This window comes from Nelusetta ayraudi, unplaced genomic scaffold (assembly GCF_046127955.1).
Source record: "Nelusetta ayraudi isolate G7.1 ecotype Tasmania unplaced genomic scaffold, CSIRO-AGI_Nayr_v1 ptg000094l, whole genome shotgun sequence".
NCBI classification, from domain to species: domain Eukaryota; kingdom Metazoa; phylum Chordata; class Actinopteri; order Tetraodontiformes; family Monacanthidae; genus Nelusetta; species Nelusetta ayraudi.
The window spans coordinates 1,888,401-1,904,882 of NW_027466144.1; the positions used below are offsets into that span (position 1 = coordinate 1,888,401).

Here is a 16,482-nt window from a genome sequence, read left to right on the forward strand (position 1 = left end):
AGGCCGACCAGGTCTGGGAAATAAACATAAAGCAGATTTGCCAGACAATCAAGCCATTTTTCTTGTGACAGCTCAACGGCTGCGCTGAACAAATTCATTTCAGCCGGTTCGTCTCATCAGTCACGCGCGTGACGTTTAGATTGAACAACAGGAGACTCGCGTTAAAAAGCGCGAAAATGCATGAGGTTTCAAAATTGACGGCTGCGAGTCGCTTTGTCTGCCCGACAGTGACGCAACGGCTGCGGTGCTTAAAAGTCGCAAAGCAATCACGCAACACTGATTATGAAGTGAATTGTCAAAATGAAAACACTTATTTAGAATGTGTATGATAATCACCACCGCTGTTGCTGTCCGGAGAAAAACACACCGGGGTGCCACAACGTGTGACTTTACCTCATTTAAGGAGCCACGAAAACGCTCCAAAAGAAAACAAGTGGCGAGAGCAGAGGGAGCGAGAGTTAATATTGAAACTCCCTGTCGTGCAACTCTGGCATCGAGGCTGCGAGTCAGCAAGCAAATATTTTTGGATGTTTCTTCTGGGCAAAACATCTCAGCTTCTATCGCGCTCTGCAAATTAAAGGGAAAAAAAAAAAAATGTAAAGCACTCCGGGGTAAGATTTCATTTTGGCATCTTTGGCACAAAAAAATCATCTTCCTGCTCTGCAACACGTGGACTTTTTCTTTTCTTTTCTTTTCCTGCTCTCTTTGTGTGATTTCTGCTAATAGCTTCTGCTAATTAAACATCAAGTGCTGGTTGATGTAGCTTATCACGCAGCAGCGCAAGGCGCCTTTTCACGTACCTAATGACCTCTCTAATTGTGACGTGGTTAAAATCTTTTGATGTGCGTATTTGAATTGATGCGCAGATGCAACAAAGGAGAAAGAGCTCATTTCATATTCATGGATTCTTTGGAAATAAAACTAAGTGGAAAGCCCAGGGCCAATGGGAGAACAGGATTAGCTGCCCCCTTGACCCCAATTTACACAAATGAGAAAATGTTTGAACCTGAATTAGTTTACTCTGGGAACCACAATCATATTTACTACTCGGGCTCTGACGTATTGCAGGGATATTGCAAGGAGTTACAATATGCTTGGTCCATGTGTAAACAATGCACTTGGTGCTCATGTGTGCTTTCCAATCAGAACCATCAGAACTCAAAAATTTAAATATTGAATCACTCTGATATGATACGCTGTTTATTTTTTACATGAGCCACTTCATGGTGACTGTCCCACTAATGCAACGTTGCAACAATCACTGCATTTTGGGTGGATGGCCAGTTTGCAGTCTGGTGCTTTGCAGTGACGTTGCAAATGGATAAATGTTGCTACTAATACAGAGAGGCTTTATTTAAAGTAAAAGGAGTGAAAGAGAGTTCTTGAAGGGTCAAAATACTGCAGTGAGTATAAAGCAATGTTAAAAAAAAAAGGTCCAACTTACCAGAACTGCAGGGTTTTAAAGAGTCACTGGCACAGGGAGAGTAAACACAGTGCACTTTTCACCAGGCCGGTGAAGCAGGAAGTGAGGCCCTGCAGCCTCACCTGCTGCTAATTGACCCACCTGCCGCCTGATTGGCGCTGGACCACAGTCAGGTCCTGGTGCACCTCCTACCTCCGGTGTGTGTGTGTGTGTGTGTGTGCCTAACAAAAAAAACCCAAACAAAATATCCACTAAGTTTGATAATGATATTTTATCGATACAATGATTTAAAACAGGAAAGCAAAAATGAGACAGCCAAAATTAGGAATTTTGGTCCATTTTTCTTTCGCAAATTGCAATTGGAGTCCTTTTATGCGGAATAGGTTACTTAATCCAGAATTCTGAATGAAAAGACAATTTTTGCAATTCCAAAATAAAATTTTAGCCTTTCTCACTGACTCTGAATCAGCCCTGCAAATCAATGCCATTACGATGCAGTGACATAATGATGGCGCTGCGCTCCCATAGGAACAAAAGATACTCGGGGAGCTTTTCAATTCAAACAGGAGTGACTCGCGCTGCGAGCAGCGACAAAAACTCACAGGAAGCTTCAGTCGTGACTCACCATAAATCACGGCAGCACTAACATTGCCCGGAACCCCGCCTTTTTTTTTTTATTTTTTATTTTATTATTATTTTCAGAGCAATTAATTTGGCTAAAGCAGCATCCTGAGGAGAGATAAAGAAAGGAGACGTGAACTCGTCTCAGAGGAGCTTTAAAGCTGACGTGTAAGCCATCCTTCACGCTATCTTTAGAGCACGACTCCTGGCCTGCACGGCCTGTGACTCACACAGGCAGATTGAATAAACGGAGCGTGGCGGCGGAACAACACAAAACTCTACTCTGAATACGACGGCAAATGAAAGGCGCTTTTTAAACGTCGGTGTCGTTTGTGGCGGGCGCCATTATGTGCGAGGCACGGAGTGTACCTGTCAAGCCAGCGGCTGGAAATAAAAAGGAAAAAAAGTCTGGGATGGTAGTGGCTCAGGACTCAACTGTGTGCTCCAGGATGATGGCAGGGCAGCTTGACAACTGAAGAAATAAAGGGGGAAAAACACACAAAAGTCACGAGTGGGAAAGACAACAGTGTGTGAAGCCGGCAGTTCCGTGAATTAGATCCCAGCTTTAAATGCAACTTTCTGACTAATTGTCATTTTAATTGAACTCATCTTCATAGTTCTTCACAATTCTATCTGCTGGAAGTTTGGTTGCAATGCAACATTTTCGATCATCATTTCAACGCCACTGTGAAAGTAATTCAACTTTTTATCACTGTTATTTCTTTCCTCTCTTTATATTGCTCTTCCCCCCTCTTGCATGCAGAACAATGAAGCCGGTAATAAAATGCTTAATGCATGTGGCACGGTGGGGAGCCGTTTCACAGACACATCTCTCTCCCTTGAACTGAAAGAAGAAGACGAATCCCCGACCGAACCTAAAATATGGGCTCAACACGGCAGAGTGGTTGCCTTCTTAGTTTTACTGCCTCGCCGCTGCAGTGTGTCAGCACACGATTGCCGTCTCAGTCCAATTATTTTCACGTTTCGTTTTCTTTTCTTTCTCTTTTTTTTTATTCCCGAGAGATCTGTAATTAGATTCCATATATTCCTCCCTACCCCCTCCGACACACACACACACACACACACACGCACACACACACACACACACACACACACACACACACACACACACACACACACACACACACACACACAAGCCAGAGGGAAGAATCAAGTCTTGAGAGAGAGTAATGGACCTGGACCAAAGTTAAACCTATGCAGGCTTTCAGAGGTGTGCGAAAGTCAGTGTGTGTGTGTGTGTGTGTGTGTGTGTGTGTGTGTGTGCTGAACAGTGTTAGTGCAAAGGCACTGAGATGCATCGATATAAATGAAATTTTGATTTAATGTGAGCTCAATGAGTCAGACTCCAGCAGGAACCACAATCTGCCCACTGCAGAAACAAAGAGCTGAGACCTGCTTCCTTCTCTCCAATACCCCCCCCCCCCGAAGTTTGCTGAAAGACAACCTGCTGATCGCGCTGCCGCTGCTGCTGCTGCTGCTGCTGCCGCTGCCACCACCATTAGTAGCGCCATCTTCACCACTTTATTAAGCCGCTCTTGTTCAATTTTCATTTACTTTCTTCTCCGCTGGGAGACCGGGGGGCTCATACACTGCAGAGCTTTTGTATTCGATTAGTGTGCTAATGTCAGGTCTTTCTATTGTTCGCATAATTGTGTGTGTGTGTGTGTGTGTGTGTGTGTGTGTGTGTGTGTGTGTGTGTGTGTGAGAGAGAGAGAGAGCATGAGTGAATAACTCTCCAGAACCATTGCCTACTCTCACAGAAACACACAGAATTGCTTGAACCTGGTTCAGGTTCAGCAGTCATTCACCTCGAAGGCCTCTTGACTTAAATTGGGTCGACAGAGGGTCACATGCGGAAGTCCAATTGAAAGAATGCACAAGTTTGCATAAAGAGAAGCTGCTGCCTGGTCTCGAGGAATTATTCACAGAGCAAAGATTGAAACTGGAAGCATACATTTTTAATTCCAGTTGTGAATTAGATATAAAACTTTAATGCTCTATTGCAAATTCTGGAGAGGGGACATTCATCACTGGTGTTCCACTTTGCCACTAACAATAATTACTCCCCTCTGCTAGTTACTTCGTGAAAAGAAAATACAGACATCACGTGGGCCTTTAAGACAATGGAAAGGCCCTTGACTCTGCACCCACACGGCCAAGTTACCGTTTGTTTTTTACTCTCTGGGATGTAAAGTTATCACTTCAGAGTGCCAAAATGGAAAATTTGATATTTCCATGCAAAGTGTATCAGAGGCACCGAAATTGTTCCTTTGAAGCTGCAGAGGCCCGTTACACACAGCAGGCGTTTCAGCTGGAAATAGTCGACTTACTGCAGGGACGTCGAGGGATTTTAAACATTCTGTTCAGTTTGGGAGATGAGTTTTGATGCTTTTCTTATGACCTGAGTGTCACTGGGACCAGACCATTCATCTCTATTAGACTCAGCATCCACACTTCTGCAGCCGCAGCCAGTTAAGTTTGAAGTCTTACGTCCTGGTCTTTACCTGGGGCTTTTAAGGGCATTTTGAGGCACTCCAGCAGTTCGAGGATGACTGCTTTCGGAGCCTTGTGAGTCATGGCCGTCAGGAAATGGTCTCGACTGGCCATTCAGAAACAGGGATTTTCGATTAAAAAATTCTTAGTGATTCAGCTGCAATGCAGGCTTTCATAAAAGCCCACATTCTGCAGACTCTTGCGACTGCAGACCTCACAATGAAGGCTCGGCTACGCTTCACGGAAATCAACCTCCCCGATAAATCTGATTAATGAAGTGACCTGTACGTCCCGGTGTTTTCTTGTCAATACGGCCACCATGGACAGAAAGTGTGAAATTAATTGCTGCGAGTACAGTAGAGTAGGGCCGGGTGGTGGATGTTTTACGAGTGAAAAGATAAAAAGATTTACACATGCGCTCACACGCTCCAGCCGTAGATCACCGTTATCTCGCAGGAGGCCCGCGTCCGTTTAAGAGGCAATCCTTCTGCAAGATTACTGCGGCTGCAGCATATTTGATTTATGATAAGGCCTTAGTGGGGGAGGGAGAAAAATTCCCAATGTACTGTATTGCTCAGGAAGTGGACAGGGTTGGATATTTCTCCTCTGCCGCAATCACAGCTGAGGACATTTCCAGCAGCCAAAGTTGGGAGAGAAACTTTTAGGTGCGGCGGGCAATCGCATGCCGCAATGTGTGCAGTTGCAATGAACTCTCAGGAGCAGGCATGAGGGAATGCATTTGATGTGACTGCCGGTGGAACTCCATGCTTTTGTGCATTTGGGGTGATAGCACGTGTGGCTGGGCCGCAGCAGCGATAGTGAGGTTTCTGTTTTGGCCGGGTTTTGGCAAGGGGCAGGTATAAAAAAGGAAGGAATGCTGCTGCAGGCAGAGACCGCTGGGAACCTGCACACGAAGAGGCTGCTGGGATCCTGACTGAGGACCTGCTGGGAAGATCAGCGGCACCACAAGGATCTACAACAAAGGTTTGGACCCTCTGAACAACAGTAAAAGTAATATATCTGTCTCTAGCAGCATGTCTCAAGTATTCATGTCTAATAATTTACTTGACATCATGTACACTTGGTTCACATCCCAGGGGGGCCAAAGACGCTGCAAACTGCTTCAAATAGAGCTCAAACTTCTTTTGTTGTTGTTGTAGGAAGCCTGTAGTGTTGAAACGGAGCATCAGTGCCCTCCTGTGGCGAGAGAACAAACTGCGCCCTCTGCGTCTGCCGAGGGCCGAAGGTTTGCGTGCGACCATCCGCTCGTTCCTCGCGGTCTAATTCTGAAGAACAGAATTCCTGAACGTTGATGACGCTCAAACGAATTAACATCAAGTCCAAACGTGTAACTTCACTGTAGGTAAATCTTTTGGGTGAATGGCATGAACAGTGTTTTCACATTAACGCCTCATTATATTACAAACATACGTAACGCAATTAGGGATTAAACACATTATATGAGGATGGCAGCTTCTGATGAGCAGTAATTGGCTCGAAGCGCTATCTGGGCTTCCTATCCGAGTCCGTCCTCCGTCTGTGTGTGCCGGAGGGGACGCCAACAGATCGCGCGCACGCACACGCTGTTCTGGCCGTGAACGAACGGACGGATGGACGGACGGGAGGACGGGCGCGCAGAAATCTTTTTCACACTTGCACATTGGCGACGCATGCGCACGGCGGGGACCAACTGGTCTGTGTCAGGTCGAGGCAGACGGATGTGATCGAGCCCAGAAAAATCACCTGAATCCTGGCATTCATGGTGACACAGTGAGTAGGCGACACGTTTGAGATTGTCTTCTAGGATATGATTCTGTTTAGACGTGTGTGATGCTGCTGCGGATGCTGCGGATGCTGCTGCTGCTGTTTCATGTGGTGGATGGATGTGTGTGTGTGTGTGTGTGTGTGTGTGTGTGTGTGTGTGTGTGGGATCCGGTGAGGCTGGAGCATCCTACTGTGGATTCTACAGAGAGGCGACTAGAAATTGTCAATTTGCGGATATCTGAATTTGCACGAAAAATCTGAGATATTTGTATTTTTTTTAATTTTTTTTTTTATTATTATTATTATTATTATTATTATTATTATTATTTTAACAAAAGCAAAACAGAGAGACTTATATTTGACGATGGAAACATTGCGACCGCGAACAGAAACTAGTAATAAGAATAAAAAAAATAATCGAATTTAAGAAACGATCATCTGATCAAATGCTTTCATTGCGGGTCTATAAATGGCTGAATGCTGCTGTCTTTACGGTCGCTCGTCGTCTCGACCACCGTGTGAGTGCGTGCGTGCGTGCGTGCGTGCATGCATGCATGCGTCTTTCCTTGCATGCGTGTTGGTGAGTTGTTGCGTGCGTGTGCCTCCCCCCTCAGTGAATGCGACTGATGGATGCTGATTGCTGCAGTCCAACAGTAACGCCTCGTCGCTATCGCTGACCGCTCATCGCTCACAGCGGGGCCGAGAGGAGTGGGAGTGGGGGTGGGGGTGGGGGAAAAGGGGGTGGGGGGGGTGCTCATCGCTATTCTGATTTGATTGATTGATTCAGTTTTCGCCTCTATCGTGAGTCAACGAGCCGGTGGGACATTCATTTGCCATGGGGCTGAATCGCCGTTTTGTATGATTTTTTTTTTCTTTTCAATAAATGGTTGGACGTCGCGTCAAAAACAAATAAATACATTTTTTTTTTTTTTTTTTTAATAAAACGTCGACGAGTGCGCTGCACGAGAGTTGCTCGCGCGCCCCCAGGCCGCGCATTCCGCAGGACCTTGTTTACATTGATGGCAAAGAGCCGCGTTTTTGATCCTGGACTGATCGCCTCACACAGGCCATCGCGAGCTCCTTGGGTGTCATGTGACGTCTTGGAGGTGGGGGGGTCTGGCCTGTGGAGGTTGATGATGATGATGAATGTGATGGTGGTAATGGTGGTGATGATGATGATGATGGTGGTGATGATGATGATGATGGTGGTGATGGTGATGGTGATGATGATGATGATGATGATGATGATGGTGATGATGCTGTTGATGGCGATGATGATGTTGAAGCTAATGATAATGATGAAGTTGATGAGGATGAGGATGAGGATGGTGACCATCATGATGGTGACGATGACGATGATGATGCTGATGACGTGTCTCTCCCCTCTGGCAGTCTATGGGTCAGAGTGCGCGGAGATGCGTAAGAGACAGATCCAGGTTTACCAGGAAGCAGCCGCCAGCGTCGTCCAAGCGCGCCACAGGATGGGAGAGACCCCCACCAACGCCTCAAACGCCTGCTGCTTCTGCTGGTGCTGCTGCTGTAGCTGCTCCTGGTAATCACGCTCCGCCGCTGGGGCCGCTCGGCAGGGGGCCGCAGCCTCGCCGGGCCCCGCTCGGACATGAAATGATGGTTTTTGATGAGCTAATTTGCTGCCATTTACCAATCAAGCCCATTACAGGCCGGTGCATCCCCCCCTTGTCATTTCTTGCCATCTGTAAACTCAATCAGTGTTATCTACTGATGTGACTGTCCCTTCCGCTGGTCCGTCCGGCCGCGTATGCAAGTCAACACTCTCCTTGTTTATTTTTAATATCTGAAAAAGTGTGATGGAAGTGGAAACTGGCCCTGGCACGGAAAAAACAAACAACTAAGTGACGGAAGCTGCAGTTCTCTAGCACTTCGTCAGCAAGTGGGAGCTTAGAAAGAAAGACATTGTTTTGCAAATTCTGATTCACCTCAAGCAAGATCAAAAGTAACTCTCTGTCACGATTCTATCCATCATGATAAACACAACCAGTCAAAAGTTTGGACCCACTCTATGATTTTATTGTATTTTCTTTCATTCTCATGACTATTGACATTTGTTTCTCACTGAAGGCACCAAAACTATGCATGAACACACATGGAATTATGTAGGAAGCAATAAAAGTGTAAAATAACCCAAACACGTTTTATGTTTAAATTCTTCAAAATAGCCACCTTTCATAAAAAGCATATTTAGAGTTACTGAACGCCTTTTTCTTTGCTGCATAATTGCATATATCTTGCTCATATATTTGATGTCTTCAGTATCTATCTGCAGTCTAGAAAGTTGTAAAGATTAAAAAAAAGGAATTGCATGAGAAGGCGTGTCCATACTTTTGACTGGCATTGCAGACTGTGTAACCCCGTATATAGTACACGCCACACAAGGCTCTAAACACCTGCCCAATTTAAAAAAAAACAAAAAAAACTGCCGTTCTCAAATCAAAAAAGAAGCAAAAGAAACAAACAAAATCCTGGAGCAGTCATTGCAGTTTGAGTCCGAACAGACGTGCGCACGTTGCATCCTGTCAGCAAAACGCAGCAGCAAATGTAATTATTCTGAAAATGGAGTTTCTCCCCTCGGCCCTCTGAGGAAATGTACTTGATTCCTGCTCCCAGGCTCCAACCTGTTCGACAGCATGAAAACAGAGGTGCGCCGGTCATGTGACCCGGTGATGGGAGGATCCTCGGGGATCATGATTTGTTTTGGATTCGGCCGCCGCTCACTGGCACTGCCTTATGAGAACAGCGGCGCAGCAGTCGTGTGCGGAACATGTTAATTCACTCCGCCGGGGACGCGTAATGCAATTTGTCTCCACGTCTATATCGATTGTATTTAATTGTTGCGCCCTCATTTCCCAGTGGGGCGCCTCTCACCTGAGCCAATTAGTCTACAGCCAGCTGCTTTGAACAGGTGCAGGGGACATTTTGATAACACGCCGCAGGTCCCAGCGTGCTGGTGCTCACAGTCGGCGCACCATAGTGATAGCACATAATGCCAGACAATTCAGAATGTCAAGCTTTTAAACATTTTGCACCAGCCACATGGCAGCAAACCCAACCTGAAGAGCAGCTGGGCTGGGCTTGTTCATCTCAATGTGCTTATTATCCCTCCAGTTTGACTGTTAGGGGTGAGGAAGAGACCATCCAGAGGTCCGTCTGCGAGCGTAGGACAGAGATAACCATCAACTGTGAAGAAAGGTACTGGCCCCATCTTCCCGGCTAACATTCACACGCCATCACGTTTCCACTCAGTAAAAAAAAAAAAAAAAAAAAGTGACTTGCCTGCTTTTTTTTTTTGTCGTGCCGTCAGTCCGAGGCCGACTCTGGAAGAGGCCCGCTCCTGGTCCACGTCCTTTGAGAAGGTGATGAAGAGTGCGGCGGGGTGCAGCTGCTTCAGGCAGTTCCTGCGGACGGAGTTCAGCGAGGAGAACATGATGTTCTGGATGGCCTGCGAGGAGCTCAAGAAGGAAACCAATAAGACTGTGGTCGAGGAGAAGGTTCGTCAAATATACGAGGATTTCATCTCCATCCTTTCCCCGAAAGAGGTGAGCCGCACACCGGTCGACAGCTGACACTCCCAGCAGTCCAGAATTCAGTTTATTTTTTCCTTTAGGTGACTTTAAAGCAAAATACATGACAGACCGTGAAAGACTTGCAGATTAATTCTTAGTTATTTTCATATATATGAACATATCTTTAAAGTTTCCACTTTCTAACGTTTTTCCATTCTCATTTCGGGTATTATGTCCCGATACAATAAAGCCTATTGATATTTACAGCTGCTGCATGTAGGTGGGAAACAAATCCAAGCACTCCACCACCGTATTGAATGATTATCTTGGCTCCAGCCAGCGTTTCACAAGTTAAATTTCCCTTGTTAAAGCAGAACGTCTCAAACTTCCTTGTGATCGGAACGCTTTATAATAAACGTATTATTACCTGTTTACACGTCTCATCCCTCTACTTCATATGGCTCCTCAGGTCAGTCTGGACTCCCACGTTCGGGACGTGATCAACCGCAACATGCTGGAGCCGACCTCGCACACGTTCGAGGAGGCTCAGCAGCAGATTTACACGCTGATGCAGAGAGACTCGTACCCGCGCTACATAAACTCGGCGGAGTACGCGGACCTGCTGAAGACCCTGGAGGAGCCTCCGCCCGAGCCATAGACTGCATCCACCCGCCCCAAGGAGGTCCGGGTTCCTGTTGGAGTCCTGCCCGGGTTCCACCAAAGACGGGCAGGAAATGAAGACTACTCAAAAAAAAAAAAAAAAACAACAACAACAAAAACTGGTTTTCAATCCAGCTGTAAGTGCAGATAATTTAACCGTGGTTTGCTTACCAAAATGCTTGGAGTCGACAAGAACAAAAATGCTAGATTAAGCATCAGTAACTTGTTCAAAACATATCTATATTTTTCTATATTCCCGAGCACTTGACATTGCACTTTTCTACTTTGTCCAATGAGGGAACGCATGTATCTGTGAGCACTGCATTTGTATTTAGGTATGGTGTGAGCCTTAATGCATATCCAGTTCTTGTAGAAACTCATAGGTTTTTCTTTAAACAGTCACTTAAGAAGAAGGAAAGTGCCTTGGAATAAGATCTTCTACACAAGCACCTTTGTTCGAACGTGAATGGTGCAACAGTTACTTCATTTTTTTGGTGCTTTCAGCTCTTCTCAAAGATAAAACATTTTTACGACTCAGTCAGCTGATACCCAGAGATTAGATCTTGTCTGTGTGTTTCAATACTGTGATAATAGTCAAAATATATTTAATTTAAATGAAAAAAAAAACAAAAACAGGGAAAACAGATGACATGACCATGACCACTGATATATTTGTGTATTAAGTAAAAAGAGAATTTGTGTGGAAAAAGCTATTTGAATTCTCACAAATCAAATAAAGCACAATCAGATGTTTGTTTTTTTTGCTGTTGTGTTATAATTCACACAACATTATTCAGATACATAACAATAAGTGCATATAGGGATTGCATATCAATAGCTTGCTGTCAGGGCAGAACTTGTCATTTTCTACATGCTGTAAGCCTCACGTTGCAAGTTATCCTCAAAGCAGAGCTAAAAAAAATAACTTTTCCTTCTGCTTCCACCTTTCAGCATCACATCCAAAAACCAATAAATCTTAAATTGCAGCCATTTACAAACCAAACTACTCCTAGATGCAAAAAGTTCCTATTTTTGCTCAATTAAAAAGAGTTAATCAGAATAATTTAATTCTTCCTAGTAATAAAGCACAGCTAAACTCGGGCTTCGTCATTGAACGATCGTCAACGGGCCGTTGGTGGTGAGATGGTTGGTGTTAAACCACAACAATAGTCATGGTTATTCCAGTACTCTTCCTACAGGAAAATGCTTATTAATTGGCAAACAGCTTTAACAATCAACTAATGTTACTTTTATGGTAACACTGACGACTGTGCGTGGCTCTAAGTCTGGATGCAGCATCGTTACATTCATGCCTCTCCCGGGCCGAGGCCCCGGTCCAGTCTGGCTCTGCGAGCAGCAGCTTGGTCTGATCGTCAAGTAAGTCCGTCGTCCCTCGACTCCACGGAGCCTCGCTTCAGTCGAGTCCAGGCAGCTCCAGAGCGCTGTGCGGCTCCTCTGCAGTCTATTCGTCGCTGATGGGAGGAAGGAGCTTCTCGATGAATTTCTTCACGTCCACCATTTCCTGTGTGACAACACAAACGATGTCAGCCGCCAAGGGAGCAACGGTGGTGCAAGCGAGCTGCACGCGGTTTCTGCCCAAACCGACCGACCTCTGGACAAGCGCTGTGAACCAGACCCCGGTAGGACTTGAAGGTGACGTTGGATGGATTGACGAGGGTCTTCATCTTCTCGGCCGTCTGGTGGCCAAATACAAAGGGGACCAGAGGGTCGGCGTCCCCGTGGCACTGCAGGACGTGCATGTCCTGGTTAGCGCTGCTAGCCGAGGCCTAAGAACAGAGAAGACAAAATAATTAGCACGGAATATAGGCAAACAGTGCTTTAAGACATGGCTCTCAATGCACAGGATGTTTTGTATTTGACATTTTAACAAGTTTTTTTGTGTTATGCGAGTGACCTGGGGGAAGGAGTTGCGCAGCGGCAGCCAACAGCTCAGAGCGACCACTCCTGCCACCTTCTGCTGAGTCGTCAAGGCCGTATAGAGAGACAGAGCTCCACCCTGGGAAAACAAATAAAGAGTCAGTCTCTTGCTTTGGGCTTCCTTTTTTTTTTGGTGCTTAATTAGTGTACTGTGACACAGAAAGATTGACATCTTAGTCTGTTGCTGTATCCACAAAAAATACATTTTAAAAAAATGGATTTTGCTCATCAACAATTATCCTTACTTGAGAAAATCCACCCAGGATGATTCGATGGGACGGTATTCCATTCTTCACCTCCTGGTCTATCATTGCTTTGACTACAAGGAAGCCAAAGAAAGTCAAGTTGAGTCACTTATCGACTTTCCCCCCCAATAAAGCAAGTGCATATCTTCCTAGTGGTTTCAGCTTGGACACAGTGCACGAAACAACAACCTCAAGGTTAATTCACATACTGTTCTCTGACGCCCTTTTAATCCCGGCCTCGTCTTCTTCCGCACCCGCACTCAGGCCGTAGATATCAAACCTGCAAACGAGGAGGAAAGAGAGCCACGAGATTCAGTGGTGACAATCGCACATCTCGTTGGAATATGTTTGATGGACACTTACCACGAAGGCATGGACATCCTCATGTTCAAGGTGACAGGCATGGTGGGTCTGCAGACATCAGAGGGAGAATAGTAACTCAGCAGTCGAAAGGAACGGTGCTCCACTCTTTCATGAACTGTTTCTTTTGACAAGTGCTTAGAAAATGATCATGGCTGAACACACGTACGCATGTGGGCAGATGTATTTCACATGTGGTATCCTTATGCCTGCGAAAGCGTCAGCCCAGCCATGTCTGTCAGTTGGGACAAAAAAAAGTCAAGTCGTTTGGGAATTAACACCGACCAGGTGAACACAAGTGGGAATGAAATGATCAAAAGTAGACGGAAGTCGTCTTTGCGTACCCCGTGTCGCCGAGGCCATGCAGAAAAATCACCTTAGAAACAAAACACACAAGCGAGGGACAAAGCGGGTTACTGTTAGCCGACGGCAATTTGTCGAGCTTGCTTCGTTTAATGCCCAGCAGCGTGTTTTTGTGTTTTTTTTTTTTCCCCGACCGCTGGGACGCTCGGCGAGGTCAGGGGGGACTTACCGCCGCAGTGGCTTTACGGGCAGCAGGCACAATGGCAGGTAAAGGCGCTGACATGTTGTTGCCGCACATACAGCGCCGAGGCAGCCGGTGTGTAGAAGTTAGCAATTTAGCTTGGGGCTAATCAACACGGTGCCACGACTGTCGATCTGCTGTCCGAGGTTGAAGCCTCTGCCAAATGAAGGACAACTCGTTATCGCCGCGCAGGTCACGCTTCCCCACTCCCGACTCAGTATGTGTGTGTGAAGTTGGTTTTGGTCAAATAAACAACACACACACACCGACGGATCACACAAGCATTAGTTGGTGAGTGGCGATAAAGACAAGCCCCGCCCATTCCGCGTTACAATTGGCTATTAGCAGAGTAGCTCCTTCGATCCAATGCACAGATTGGTTTCTTCCGTTGTCCATTACTGCCGTTTTAATAGCGGCTAAATCATATTGTATTCGTGGATTTAATCCTCAACAGTATTAGTGGAGTTTATCTTGATCCATAACTGGTCAAAAACACAATTGAATATATTTGAAGTAATTATTATATGTGCATTAAAGGTTTATTCTATTTATTTTTTGCTTGATTCAAGTATTAAAGTTCGACTTATTTCTCTGACACATGTTGAGCGTTTTATTATTATTGTTTTTTTTATTTTTATTATTATTCTTTAAATAGCCCTAAAACAAACTCACCCGTTTTTTCAGCCGACCTTCTGTTCGGTGTTTTTATTTTTGATACGTTACCGAATCTATCAGGAAGTACTTCCGCTCACCTCGGTCACGTGACTCGTGTGTCCTTGGTCCTTCTAGCTGTGAATCTCTGACATGTGAGCAATTAGCATCATGTCTTTTCCGAAAAAACCCGGCGGTAAAGCCCTCGATGCTTTGCAAAATTTGCCTCGGATAACTTTGGCCAACCTGCGACCCGAACCCGGATCCAAAAAGCTGGCAAGTTTGACGTCGCTGTGTGTGCACAATGAACCGTTAGCTGATGTAGCTTGGTAGCCTGATGTACTCCTGACATGCTAACTGGCTGCGCGGAGGTGTGTTTTTAGCGTGATACACCGCTGAGCCTCGTTTCTTTTCCGTACTTGCAGGACAGACGGCGGGGCAGGGGCCAGCATGGAGGCAACAGAAGCGGCCGGGGCCATAAAGGCGAACGGCAGAGAGGGACCCGACCTCGGCTGGGCTTCGAGGGGGGTCAGACTCCCTTTTATCTAGCCATTCCAAAATATGGTTACAATGAAGGTCACAGGTAAAACACTTGTCGCTCTTCGCTCCATCAATAAAGATGACTTGAGACGAACTCGTACAGTTCTAACAGTAAGCAATGCTGTCTGTGTCTATTCTCAGTCGCCGGCCTCAGTACCAGCCTCTGTCTCTGAAGCGGCTCCAGTACCTGATTGATCTGGGACGTATCGACACCAGCCAGCCCATAGACCTGACCCAGCTGGTGAATGCCAGAGGAGTGACAATCCAGCCTCTGAAGAGGGACTATGGAGTCCAGCTGGTCGATGAAGTAAATGCAATGTTCCTCAAGCACATTTGTTTGTGTATCTTGTCATGGGCCATATTACCATCAAGTGTATGTCATTGAATTCACAACGATCTGTGCCGCTGAAAGTAAACAAAATTTTGGGCTATTTTTCTGTAACTTTCAGATTCGTACCAGCAGGTGGCACCATATGACAATGTTGCCTTCTGTCACAAATTTGCCAGGGACTTCAGAGCCCTGTTTTTCCCTTCAGTATTTCTTCAAATAATTACAGCCACACATTTTCTCTCTGTTTCAGGGTGCAGACATTTTTGCAGCAAAGATCAACATTGAGGTCCAGAGAGCATCTGAAGGAGCCATAGCCGCTATCGAGAGGAACGGAGGGGTCATCAGTACGGGTTTTTACGATCCCATAAGCCTAGGTAACTTTAATGATCTCAGAAATTAATTTGTTTGTACCGCAGTTGTCATGCTATGAATATTAAGCAGCTGGTTATGTTCTCGTCTTTTACAGGCATTCTCATCAGGCCCGTCTCGTTCTTTCTGCGTGGGCAGCCGATTCCAAAGCGAATGCTACCAGGGGAGGACATGGTCCCGTATTACAGAGATGCTGCAAACCGGGGCTACTTGGCAGACCCGGAAAAAATCCAACAGGCACGCCTTGCACTCGCACAGAAGTATGGATATGTTTTGCCCGACATATCAAAGGACGAACTGTACAGCATGCTCTCCACGAGGAAGGATGTCCGGCAGATCTTCTTTGGTCTGGCTCCAGGCTGGGTCGTTAACATGTCAGAGAAAAAGATCCTCAAACCCACTGATGAGAAGCTCCTGGAATATTACAGTTCATAGGTGACAGGATGTGTTGGGGGAAAATATGTAAAGTATCTTGCTGAAATGTGTCAACACCTGTGTACATTCTTAGATATGCTTAGGATTTATATTAAAGATATGAAAATAAAACTATTCTGTGTTGTGTTGTCCTTTAAAAATAGATTCTCAACTATACTGGTGGATTTATGAAATTCAATGCTTGGATATCTCAACATCATGATTATCAACCTTAGTGTTGGAGTTTGTTTACTCATGAGCGCTTGACGGCTGACTGACTCGTGTTCCTGCACAACTGGCCCGTGCTGCATGATGGAAGGAACGTGAACTTGAACAGGTGAGGGGGAAATAGGGAAAATAAGATAACTCAAAGAATGAAAACAGGAAACAGATGCCCAGTGATGTGTGTTACTTGTGAAATGGGCTGCGTGGAGCTGAGAAGGGGAGTTTGAAATTAGTCATAGGCAGCTGTATCCTGGTGTGGACGTTCAAAAGATCCTCCCTCCTACACACACACACACACACGCACACACACACACACACACACACACACACACACTTCTCTCGGA

General features: G+C 45.7%; 3 protein-coding genes across 6 annotated transcripts; 2 read left to right on the forward strand and 1 right to left on the reverse strand.

Annotated features, from left to right (window-relative positions):
• Positions 1–5,430: 5,430 nt before the first annotated feature.
• Positions 5,431–11,274, forward strand: LOC142902434 (regulator of G-protein signaling 20-like). 3 transcript variants are annotated; one of them, XM_076047483.1, is made up of 5 exons: positions 5,431–5,542; positions 7,715–7,874; positions 9,464–9,547; positions 9,660–9,894; positions 10,331–11,274. In XM_076047483.1, exons 2-5 carry the CDS (start codon positions 7,738–7,740, stop codon positions 10,517–10,519), a joined length of 645 nt encoding a protein of 214 aa, XP_075903598.1. In that variant the 5' UTR covers positions 5,431–5,542; positions 7,715–7,737; the 3' UTR covers positions 10,520–11,274. The 3 variants fall into 3 exon arrangements, with proteins under 3 accessions (XP_075903598.1, XP_075903595.1, XP_075903594.1); XM_076047480.1 differs by lacking the exon at positions 5,431–5,542 and adding an exon at positions 6,202–6,328; XM_076047479.1 differs by lacking the exon at positions 5,431–5,542 and having other exon boundaries at positions 7,457–7,874.
• On the reverse strand, positions 11,183–14,482 carry lypla1 (lysophospholipase 1). 2 transcript variants are annotated; one of them, XM_076047486.1, is made up of 9 exons: positions 14,361–14,482; positions 13,409–13,440; positions 13,234–13,299; positions 13,068–13,115; positions 12,914–12,984; positions 12,705–12,778; positions 12,437–12,538; positions 12,132–12,308; positions 11,183–12,043 (listed from the first exon to the last, which is right to left on the reverse strand). In XM_076047486.1, the coding sequence occupies exons 4-9, from the start codon at positions 13,106–13,108 to the stop codon at positions 11,984–11,986; spliced, it is 525 nt and encodes a 174-aa protein (XP_075903601.1). In that variant the 5' UTR covers positions 13,109–13,115; positions 13,234–13,299; positions 13,409–13,440; positions 14,361–14,482; the 3' UTR covers positions 11,183–11,983. The 2 variants fall into 2 exon arrangements, with proteins under 2 accessions (XP_075903601.1, XP_075903600.1); XM_076047485.1 differs by lacking the exon at positions 14,361–14,482 and adding an exon at positions 13,597–13,907.
• Positions 14,396–16,045, forward strand: mrpl15 (mitochondrial ribosomal protein L15). Its single transcript, XM_076047484.1, has 5 exons — positions 14,396–14,535; positions 14,685–14,842; positions 14,941–15,106; positions 15,381–15,504; positions 15,597–16,045. The coding sequence occupies exons 1-5, from the start codon at positions 14,431–14,433 to the stop codon at positions 15,932–15,934; spliced, it is 891 nt and encodes a 296-aa protein (XP_075903599.1). The 5' UTR covers positions 14,396–14,430; the 3' UTR covers positions 15,935–16,045.
• Positions 16,046–16,482: the final 437 nt, after the last annotated feature.